Raw genomic sequence first — 12,063 nt, forward strand, 5'->3', positions numbered from 1 at the left:
AGATTTTATTTATTTATTCAATGAGACACACACACAGAGGCAGAGACATAGGCAGAGGGAGAAGTAGGCTCCTTGCAGGAACTCGATCCCAGGACCTGGGATCACGACCTGAGTGGAAGGCAGATGCTCAACCGCTGAGCCTCCTAGGCGCCCCCATGATTACTATTTCTAATTCACTCTCAGGAAACAAGGGCAGGGTCTGTTTCCCCTCAGAGCTGGTGGAAAAACATCTTGAAGAATACAGCCCAGTTCAATGACTATACTTTGAAAGTCATGGTTAAACCCACAAGAGGGAATTTAAGACACTGGCTGGTTGGAAATCCTATCAAATCTAGAACAGTTGAAGGATCCTATTGATTGCTACTAATTATTGTGATATTTTTATATTATCTACAATAAGAATTGCTACTTTTTCCCTGAGTATCTTCTATGAGCCAGGCCCTGGCTAGATCTTTTATATTCATTATCGCTTAGCGAGAAGTTTCAAAATATTTACCCAGTCGGAACGGACTCTGTTGTAAATAACCAGTACTAACAGGAATTGGTTAAATGTCAAACTGACTTTGAGTAATCACGACCCCAAAGACTATAAACTGAGCCTGTGGGCCACATTTGACTTGTGCATGTGTTTAATTTGGCCTGCACTGTGTTTAATTTTTACAAACGTATTACTGATGTACCAAAAGATAGTGAGATCTCATATGAAAATACTGACGAGGATGGAGGAATGAAGACCCTGCATCCCTGCAGGGCAAACCTGGCTAGCTCAGTGCCTGGCTTGTAGAAGATGCTCAGAAAAAAAGGTAGCTGTTATTACGGATAATGTAAAAAAATATTACAATAATTAGTAACAGTCAACAGGATCCCACAACTGTACAGCTAGAGATAAGCACCCGCTGGGCCTTTTAGGTAGCTTGCCAGCTCTCCAGGCTGCCTCTGTCTCCAACCACTCCCTCTCCTATTTCCATTACCTGCCTGGTTTCTTTTCTTTTCTTTTCTTTTCTTTTCTTTTCTTTTCTTTTCTTTTCTTTTCTTTTCTTTTTTTTTTTAATTTTAATTTAATTTACTTTTTAAATTTAAATTCAATTTGCCAACAGATAGTATAACACCCTTCTAAGGCACCTGAGCCTGTTCCTGGAAGCCACCACCCCTCTCACCCAGACTAGGTGAGAAATGATGTCCTCCTCTCAAACAGATTTTCCTCCTTACCACGTTCCCCTGGCCTCGGCTCAGCATCCCTGCCTGAGCTTTTACCACTCAAGTCCACAGCAGAGAATCTCAGCCTGGGGCACATCAGATTCACCTGGACAGTTGAATTCACATCAGATTTACCCCAGGGTTTCTGATGTAGGGTTTCTGAGGAGGGGCCCGAGCATCTCAGTCCTCAAATTACCAGGTGAGACTGCTGGTCTGAGGGCCACATTTTGAAAACCACCGGTATGTAACTAAAGAATGGACCCTCCCTAGACTGTCACCGGGCTCCATGCTGGTAGAGATGGGGATATTTGCCTTCCTCCTCCAGCCAAGTGAGGGGAGAGGGGAGGGACACGTTTTGTGATCTCATGAATGGCCCCACAAAACCCCAGTAAGTTTCGTGCCCCATCTCTGAGTTCCCAGTTTCCTTTTTTTTTTTTTTTTTTTTTTTTGAGTTCCCAGTTTCCTAAACGGAGCACCTGTTCTTGTCTCCCAGACTGTTATTTGGATCTTTTTCCAAATGGTTCATTAAAAGTGATGATACTGCTTGGGACGCCTGGGTGGTTCAGCAGTTGAGCGGCTGCTTTGGGCTCAGGGTGTGATCCCAGGTCCGGGATTGAGTCCTGCATCGGGCTCCCTGCAGGGAGCCTGCTTCTCCCTCTGCCTGTGTCTCCGCCTCTCTCCCTGTGTCTCTCATGAATAAATAAATAAAATATTTTAACTAACTAACTAACTAACTAAATAAATAAATAAATAAATGTGATGATACTGCTTAGGACAGGCAGAGGCAGTGTCTCTCTCTGACCCTAAGTGCACACATGGACATTGTCTTGAGAAACACACCAGTGGGGTGTCTGGATTGCTCAGTTGGTTAAGTATCTGCCTTCTGCTCACGTCATGATCCCAGGGTCCTGGGATCGATTCCTGCATCAGATTCCTTGCTCCTGCTTCTCCCTCTCCCTCTGCCTCTAACCTCCTGTTCCTGATCTCTCTCTCTCTCTCAAATAAATAAATATAATCCTAAAAACAACAACAAAAAGGAACAGCATCGGCAGGACTCGACACTGTTCTACCCCCTGAAAAGTCCTGCACCCGAGACATTGATCAACCTTTGACACAGCTAGCAAAAATAATTATCAACTCTCCTAGAACATCTACAATGTACTTGGCCTGCACTGTGTGCTTCATGAATCATGATGATCCTCTGATGCAGAGACCATTAACATTGCTGTATCACAGATGATGAAATAGAGGAGCAAAGAAGTGAATAGATCCGGCCAAGTTCACCAGCTCTAGAATAATCAAGAGATTGTTGGTTGGACCCACTGTATTCACTTGAGGATCAGATACTACTGGAAATATTGTGGTTGATCCTGTGTCTGTATTTTAAGATGGAAGCTGATGACCTGGAAGACACTAGGCACTTGGGGGTGACGTCATTTGGGCCATGCTTATAGGTGGAAGGTGTGTGTGTGTGTGTTTGTGTGTGTGTTGGGGGAAGTGTTTGGCCTGGAAATCACAGGATTCGGGAGTCTAAGACTAGCATCTGCAAATGTCTGAAGAGTGCTCCACAGAGAAAGAGGCTCTCGGTGACAGAACAGGCCAGAGGGATGACAGTTCTGGGGGAGCTGATTAGACACCAAGCTGTAAGTCCTGCAACATTGTAGAAGGGCTGCAAGGTGGAACTGGCTCCCTCTAAATAACCCAGCTTCCTAATCCCAGGGAGTGTCCAGAGAGACACAGGACACAAAAGGGGTTCTGTAAAGGGGGGATGCTAATGTGGGCGGCGTCAGGGAAGCACCAGGGAGATTTAAGAATCACCAGGGAGGTTTTCCTCAGCCTGTGTGCCCTTTGCTCCCCAGGCATTCTGATCTGCCTCGAAAGGAGTGGGACCCTCTGAAGTCTGAATCCCCGCTTCATCACACGCTGGCTGAGTGACCCTGGACAGAGCACTTAACCTCTCTGAGCCCCCACCCCCTCTCCTAGTATATGCAAGAACAGCATGTCCACAACAACTCATTGTGAGGATTTTATCAGATGCCACACACGGAGTGCTTTATGTGGTGCCTGGCACATAATAAAGGGCCAAGAAATTCATAATGTCAAAATAACTACCATTATCATCACGGAGCTCACAATTTCGGGTTTCAATGACAATGTGTGTGCACACGTTTCAGCCTCAGTAGGCAGCTTCACAGCTCATCATAAAGTCACCGGGTCTCCCTTCTTCTTAATCTTAACAAAGAAATATCCTGTCTGGGGAATTGCAGTTTGGATTAATTCACTGCGAGCTCCTCCTCCCCAGTGCTGACAAGTACTCCCAGCTGAGCCTCTGGGGGAAGGAAAACCCTCTCGCATGCACATGACTGTGGGAAACGTGAGGCTTTTATTCTTCTCCTATAGACGTTAGTTACCTCAAAGCCGTATCAACACTCAGAGCCTCCAAGAGGTAGGTTTAGGAGCATGCCAACTCTTGCCTCATTCTGTTTCTCCTCGGGTGGGAGCTGGCTGGTGGTGCTGTCTTATTTACGGACTCAGATGTAGTGTACGTTTCAGAATGAAATTTAAATACCGCGGAGATAAACAACATGACCTTTTCAATGTCAGGCTGAAGAGAAAATGACGACCCAGTCCCACCAAGGAAAGAAGGAGGGCAGAATTAGACTCTGTACCCCCGTCCAGAACTGGATCTGAACTCTGCTCACCGAACAACCGTTTCCCAAAAAGTTGCCAGCGAAGACAAGTGCAATAATTGAACCGATAAGACAAAAGCTTGACAGGGACCATGTTCCTGGCATCTGCAGAGGCCGGGCTGTGTGGATGGAGACCTCTGTTTTTGCACCCAGCCACTGTGTGCATCAACTTACAGACGCGGGAATAGAGGCATCGATGTCTGCCCCCCAGAACCGCGCGGGCACGCACAACGGGAAAGTGTGTTATGCACGTGAATCCAAGAGTCAGACTGAACGGTTTACTTACGGCTTTTGGCTTATACGGGGGCTGAATCTCTTTGCGTTCAAGTTTCTCCCAATCAATGTATCGGAAAAATGCATGCTCTTTGATGTCACGTTCACCTTCAGGTCCACAACCCAGACGCTTGCCCGGGTGTTTGGTCATCAGCTTCAAGAGAAGAGAAAGGCTGAATTTAATGAACTTCGAGGGAGGTCATGTAAGCCGCTCAGAAATGATGACTCCCATGAAATTAGGGAAGAAAGCACAATGAGTTTCATTTTTTACTCTCTGCTTTCCATCCCAGGCAATAATTGCCTGGTGAAGTCTTTATAATCGGAAGACCCAACAACAGTGCCTGCTGCTACTTGTCCCAGAGCAAGATCGCTTTATGGTTAATGGAACCTAAGTCTCAATGTGGCCCTGAACTTCAAGTGAGAAATGTCAACCGATGCATTCTGATTTAAGAATGGGTTTTATGCAATTCCTGTTGCATTTAATGAGAACAGTTTCAATATCTTCAAATTCCCCCACCTCCCACCCTGAGAAAGCTGGAGTGTGACCAAGGCAAAGGCCATATTCATTCTGATAATATTTGCATTTCTCAGTAAAGCACTTGTGAAAATGACAAAACAGAAGAAAAAATATTAGTCGAATGGACCCAAGTTTCAAGTAATTACTTTCTGAAAGCTCATTAAATAGTCAAAACCTTGCCCAGCTCATTTTGCTTGTATCACACATTACACTAAACTCCGCTGAGGTTTCTTTGGTGTTCCATTTAAATTACTTAATTATCAAAACCCTCCATCTTTGGGTCTCTGAGCCACTGCTAAATAACAAGATGAATAGATGCTCCAAGATGAAACCAGACAGGCTTCCTCTTGTAAATGAATCCAAAGCAGCATGAAAATATCTCTGATCTCAAGACTTGAGCAAATGCACAGATAGCAAAGACAGAGGAGTTGTTGATTAAAAAAAAAAAACCACCCAAAACCAAAAGCCAAAACCAACAAGAAGGCCTCAAAGAGGGGAAAAAAAGGCAATTAGAATATAACAAGACCAAGAAGCTTCCCAGAGTTGACCTGATACCATGATGTCAGAGCCCTTAGATTCTGCCCAGGATTTGTGAATCATGGCAGGGAGATGAACCCAGCAATACACACCTACCCTGCTGGACATTCAGCTTAGCTTGATTCCTGCTTGCAGAGCAATTTGTCATCAGAAATTATCCCCCTACACACACACACATACACACACTCATGCAAGCACATATTCCCCATCTATGCTTTACCTGCCAGGGGAAAATAACTGGGCACTTCTAAGCGGCTACCTAATCCACATGCATGAATCTTACCTGCTTCTCACAATAACCCGATGAGGTGGGTATATTCTTTTTCCCATTTCAATGACAAGGCAACTGACACGCAGAGAGGTTTAGCAACTAGCAAGGACTCAGAGAGATGGGGAGCGGCAGAGCCAGGGCTCTATCTCACCTCTGGCTTCTCGCAAACTTGGGCTTTTATTTTATTTTATTAAAGGTTTTCTTTATTTATTCGTTAGAGACACACAGAGAGAGGCAGAGACATAGGCAGAGGGAGAAGCAGGCTCCCTGTGGGGAGCTCAATGTGGGACTCGATCCCGGGACTCCAGGATCACGCCTTGAACCAAAGGCAGATGCTCAACCGCTGAGCCACCAGGGGCCCCAGGCTTTTAATAAGAGAGATCCTCGTATGTGGGCTCCCCTGGGATATTTTGGCTTGGCTTGGTCAGGATGGGTTGGGCCAGCACATTGGGCCAAGCACTGACATTTGTACAGGGTTACAATAGGAGGAAAGAAAGGGCTACGAAGTTTTGGTTAGCACTACCTTGAATATTCTTTCTTTCTTTCTTTCTTTCTTTCTTTCTTTCTTTCTTTCTTTCTTTCTTTCTTTCTTTCTTTCTTTCTCTTTTTCTAAAAGACTTTTATTTATTTGATAGAGAGTGAGAGCAAGAGATGTCACAAAGGGAGAGGGAAAGGGAGAAGCAGACTCGCCGCTGAGCAGGGAGCCCAACATGGGGCTCGATCCCAGGACCCTGAGATCATGACCTGAGCTGGAGGCAGATGCTTAACTGACTCAACCACCCAGGCGCCCCAGCGCTACTGCTAATATTATCAATGATGCCCTCTGTGTTATGGAGTACTTCCTTTGCGCCAGGCTCTGTGCTAAAGCCTTGCCAGGCATTACTCTTTCATCTTTATTTTCATTTTACAACTATAATCCTCATTTTCCAGATAAGAAACTGGATCCAGAGAAGTAGTCATTTGCCCAGAGGCACACAGCTAAGTAGCAGAACCTGCTTTGAACCGATCTGCCCAACCTAGAGCTCTTGCTGCGCTGTGCTGTGCAGTCTGCTTGTTTTCATGCTAATGTGTGGCCAACTGGGGCTTCTGTCTGCTTTACGTTTGTTCAAAATGGGAGTGGCAATCCGAGCAAAGTTATACTAATTGTTGTTTTTTTTTTTCTGGTAGAAAATAGGTCCTTTAATGGGATGGATGTATAAAGGACTTTTCAATCAGAATGGAACGGTTTTCAAAAGCCTAGCTTAATTTCCGTGTAAGGACGAGGATGCCAAGTGAAGAAAAGCCACTGCAGAATCATCCAGCACTAATGTGAGTCTCCGCCCAGTTACTGCACTCTGAGCTGATGTGCTTGAAGCCATGCAGACAGCTGGATTTAATCACTGTTCCGATCTCTGATCACCTCCCAGACGCATCCCCTGGGGCCCGCTGTTTGGGAGGAAGCATTTGCTGTTGGCTTGAGCATCACCTCTTCTTTGGAGCCTTAGCATTGAAGAAAGGACCCACACTGGACTCAGCCCACTCAACTCAGAAAGGCCCTGGAACCCAGTGGTAAGAGAGTCACCCCAGTTAATCCTGAAGGTTATGGGTCCTAAATTAATAGAAATCTGCTCTACCAGGGAAACCGCTAATTGGAGCTGAAGCTGAATGCAGCTGACCTGGAAAATCCTCTCTCCTCCATGACCCACTTAGAACCCCCAGCTGTCCAGGCAGGGCAGAGTTGTGAAGGGGAAGATTTTGAGCATGTATTAATTAAGCACCTACTATGCACCAATACCACACTAGGAGCTTTCTGTTGCCTGATTTAATGCTCTCAAAAAACTCTGTTCGGTGAGTATTATTATTCTATTTTCAGAGCTAAAGAAACAGAAGCCCAGATGTGCAAAGGAGGACCACATACTGAGGAAGTGGAAGTATTGAGATGTGCAAAGGGTCTCCATCTGCCAAAACCCTCACCTGAAAATTCCTATCGCCGTGTATGCATACTTAAATGCCAAGAGAGGCCTGGCATGTTAACACAGTAGTGTACAGCATTATAATAATAATCATAATAATGTCCCATGGGTTTTGGATCAGAACACCGGGCTCTGTTGTTAAGGGATTCACTGTATTAACTCACTGAATCATCAATGAATCCTGTATGGAGTACTATCATTATTCTCAATCCACAGGCAAGGTTGAGGGACTTACCCACAGACATAGTGCTAATAATGCCAGGACCAGGATTTGAACCCAGATGGAAGTAGGCAAGATGGAAATTTCTGCAAATTGGAAAGGGCATGACCTATCTTTTTTTTTTTTTTTTAAGGAATTGCAGCTCCTATTCTTTTTATTTATTTATGATAGTCACAGAGAGAGAGAGAGAGAGGCAGAGACATAGGCAGAGGGAGAAGCAGGCTCCATGCACCGGGAGCCCGACATGGGATTTGATTTGATCCCGGGTCTCCAGGATCGCACCCTGGGCCAAAGGCAGGCGCTAAACCTCTGCGCCACCCAGGGTTCCCGGGCATGACCTATCTTAAGGGGACATGGGCTTCCCAACCAGCTGGCTGATCCGTTATAGGAATGACAGACCAGCATGGCGAGATCAGATTTTTCCAGGAAAACTGGAAAGCTAATTGTTTATGGGAAATCCCCTGCTGTTTCAGTGTTGGCAATTATTAAACAAACTAAAAGCTTGGTATATGACCTCCACTCATTCTTCCTCCCCCATGAGAATATGTCTACAGGGGTCTCACTGGCCTCACATTGTGCCTTCCCCGCTCATTTTTTTAATAAGCCGCTCTTAAGCTCCTAATGAACCTCTGGGTCTCCATTCTCTGAGGGACTGAGACTAATTCACATGTGGTTTCCCCAGGGATATTTGTATCTTACTCTATGCAGCTGAAACAAAAGCTTAGGTGATTCACCAAGAGTGAGAATCTAGGTGTTGCTGACAAGGTGCTCTAGACCAAGAGTTTGACCCAGCTATCACACACTGTTTGAGTTTTCCAGCTTTTCTGCACCCATGCCAGCTCACCGAGCATCTGACTGGGGCCAGGAAGAGCAGGGCTGGATTGGGCAGTGGGAAATCTGCAAAAACTCCAAGGATCTAGGACCAGCTGCCCTGGTTTCTTCAGATACACTGGTGGGAACACACTGGGGAGGCATGGCCATGCCCTAATCTTGAAAACACACCTATCCCCCCAACTGATGAAAGAATGAATATTTTATAAAGGCAGCATCTGTCAGCCATATTCTCTGGGGGCCCTCATAGCATTGCTCTAATACACCTCCATTAGAGTTAAATGCTACCACATTTGGATAACAGGCTTAAGGGCAGTGGTTTTCAAGCCACACAGGGACTTTTGCAAAATGCAGATGTCTAGGGGGAGCTTGAGGTTATGTACAATCTGAAGAAGTACATCAGGTCATCCTGATGGCACCAAAAGTGAGGATCACTGATCTCCAGGGACTCACCCTCCTGGCCTAATGCAAGATGCATAACAGAAGAATCCTCACCAGCAAACATGTGCCCTGTATTTATATCCACTGCCATGTACAAAATGTACAATGCTTTTCAGCCATTTGTGGGGTAGAGGGAGAGACTGGGGGTCTGAAGACACTAAATTTGGGTCAGCTTATCCAGAGAATCCCTTAAATTCAGTATTTCGTGTATTTTCTTAGGATGAATTTTAACGCTGCTACAATTAGCCATAAGCAGCAGAGCAGGGCAAGGTTGTCAGGTCCATGCTGCAGGCCTCTCGCACACCTTCCCATGGGTTCCAGCTCTCTGGCAAGGCCTCTGTGGTGTTTCCTATCTCATTCATCCAATATGCATTCCCCGATGCAGGCTAGAGCCTGGAGCCCAGCCAGCAGCAAGATACTGTTGCCACCAGACCTCTCCGGTACTTTTGTACAGATTGGGAAAAAGCTCCCTTTGCTCTGAGCGGTAGCAAGTCCACACCAAGAGCACCAGCAGGGACGTGGGGTGAGGGGTAGAGTTCAGTATCCATTCCACCCCTTCCCTGGGTGAGGCATCCTCAGGCAGGGCACACCTTTCACCTCTGCATTTGGTGGTCCTGGCAGCAAGCTTCCAGGGGCTTACTCACCCCTTTGCAGATGGCCACAGCTTCCTTGGACATGGACTTTGGGTAAGCCACATTGTGTTCCATGATGGACTGGAAGAGCTCATCCTCATCCTCCCCTTCAAAGGGTGCCTGTGGGACAGAGGAGTGTGGGAAGACAGGGGTCCTCCTGCCTGACCCTCCCCAATTGCCCCAAACCACTGTCCCACACCTGGGGGCTTCCAGGGAGAAGATGAGGAAAAACAGTCAAAAGACTAGGGTAACCCCAAGGGCACGGAAGTCACAGGGGTTCTGATCTATGAGCTGGTATCAAACTGACACCTTTCTTCTAAAAAACCAGGCAGATTGGGGGTGGGGGAGGAAACTTTCTTAAAAATCACTTAAAATTCAATTACCTGCCCAGCCAACATTTCATACAGCAGGACTCCGAATGCCCACCAATCCACAGACTTCCCATAGGGCTGATAGGCGATTATCTGGAAAACAGAAGGCATTCCATCAGGGAGGCAGGCAGGTTCTTCCCATGGCTAGAGACTGAATACTCACTTCTTTTACATAAGAGTGGAGCCTCTTGGGGCTCGGAGGTGGAGGGAGAGTTCTTCCTTTGCCTGTCATCTGCCAACTGTGAGAGATTAAATCGGCTGTTACAGTCCCAGATGGGGGATACTGTCAAATGGAGTGACCCAAGGAGCATAGTGCCCACTTATCCACCTTAGGAAGATGGATCTCATCTATGGGGGACTTGCGGGCGGGGGAAAACATCTGTGGGTGTCACACTGCCTTTTCAAAGCACTTAGCACAGTGTGTTATTTTTCATTTTAATACAGTGAGTGTGGCATCTTCAACCGTCTTTGTTTCTCATTACGAAAGTAGTATCATTTACACAACAATGGGAATGCGCTTAACACCACTGAACTGTACACTAAGAAACTGTTACAACGGTCAATTTTATTTTTACTCCAATTAAAAAATTTTAAGTTAAAAAGATGGAATAGTGCTCTTGCTATTTTACTATTTATTTAAAAACATAGATAAGCAATAAATAATTAAATAAAAATACAGACAAGCTAAGAAAACACAATTAAAATCACTCCTAATCATCCATCAAGAGAAAGATTATGATAGCTCTTTGGTCTATTTCCTCTTGGAGTCTTTTTTATTAATATATAGTAGAGTGTGCACATGTGTGCATTTAACATGAGCATAAACACTTCAACATGTGGAATTCTTTTTTTATGGCTGAATAATATTTGGATGCTAGGGCTACTTCCTTAGTTTGGCTATTGCAAATAATGTTGTAACACACAGAAGTGTATGTATCCCTTTGAATTAGTGTTCTTGTATTTTGGGGGTAAATATCCATTAGTGCAATGACTGCATCATAGGGTAATTCTATTATTAATTTTTTGGTGAACCGCCATACTGTTTTCCACATTGGCTGCACCCATTTGCATTCCCACCAACAGTGGAAGAGTGTTCCCCTTTCTCCACATCCTCGCCAACACCTGTTGTTTCCTTGTGTTGTTGATTTTAGCCATTCTGACAGGTATGAGGTGGTATCTCATTGTAGTTTTGATTTGCATTTCCCTGATGCTGAGTGATGTTGGGCATCTTTTCACGTGTCTATTGGCCACCTGGATATCTTCTTTGGAAAAAAGTCCGTTCATGTCTTCTGCAACGGTATTCGTAGTTTTACGGTTTTTGATACTTAGTACCAAATTGCCAGAGCAGAGCAAAGTCTAGAAAAGCCATATGACCATTCCTCTTTCAAATCACAGGTGGGTAAAACTAACTGTATTAATGGGTTTAAAAGGTGATGTATTAGCAAAGGTTCAGGGTGGAGGCGTGAGAGTCAGACCGTCCAGACCTTGAATCCTGACTACTGTTTCTGAATTGTATGACCCTGGGGGAGGTTAACTTCTTGATGTCTCGGTTTCCTCCCCTACTAAAGGAATTTTGTAATATCTATGTCACAGGGTTTTGGGAGGACGAAAGAGAAACGTGTGCCTCTCACACATCACGTCCTCAAAATGTTAGCCGTAACTAGAAGGTTTTCTCATTCGGTGATTGTTTTACTCAATGAATGTGTCTGAGCAAAGTTGGCTATAAAATGAATGTCCATTTGTTGCCACCTCTGCTTCCACCCTAAAGTCAGAAACACCCTTTGAGGAGAATTAAACTGTAAGAGAGGGAAGCTTTCTGTGAGAACACTTACTGAAAGTGTTTTCACACTTTTAAAGTACTTCATGTCTTCTTTGATCCTCATGACAACCTAACAAGTTAATCCTTTTACAAAGGAAAATAGAGCCTGGGAGGTGAAAGAAGTTGCCAGAAGGTGAGGTGGTTAGTTAATGGCAAAGCCAGGGTGAAAGCCAGATCCGGATCCTCCTCGATTATTCCTTCCATCAAAGGGCTGAGGAGGGAGCGGCTTCCCCAGGAACACAATTCCAGGTGCCTCCTGCATTGCAACCACAGGGAGTTCTGGAAAATCACAGATAGGGGGGTCCTTCCTGC

The 12,063-nt window shown here is 45.3% G+C and overlaps 1 protein-coding gene across 2 annotated transcripts in view; it reads right to left on the reverse strand.

The window, feature by feature from the left end:
• Positions 1 to 12,063, reverse strand: part of PRKCB (protein kinase C beta) — a 325,651-nt gene that overhangs the window by 24,645 nt on the left and 288,943 nt on the right. For both annotated transcript variants that reach the window (XM_038540028.1, XM_038540027.1), the window contains exons 14-16: positions 9,945 to 10,025; positions 9,574 to 9,681; positions 4,174 to 4,314 (exon numbers count right to left, since the gene is read on the reverse strand). In XM_038540028.1, the coding sequence (XP_038395956.1) occupies positions 4,174 to 4,314; positions 9,574 to 9,681; positions 9,945 to 10,025 (330 nt within the window). The remainder of the gene's footprint in view (positions 1 to 4,173; positions 4,315 to 9,573; positions 9,682 to 9,944; positions 10,026 to 12,063) is intronic.

Source organism: Canis lupus, chromosome 6 (genome assembly GCF_011100685.1).
Source record: "Canis lupus familiaris isolate Mischka breed German Shepherd chromosome 6, alternate assembly UU_Cfam_GSD_1.0, whole genome shotgun sequence".
Classification (NCBI taxonomy): Eukaryota; Metazoa; Chordata; class Mammalia; order Carnivora; family Canidae; genus Canis; species Canis lupus.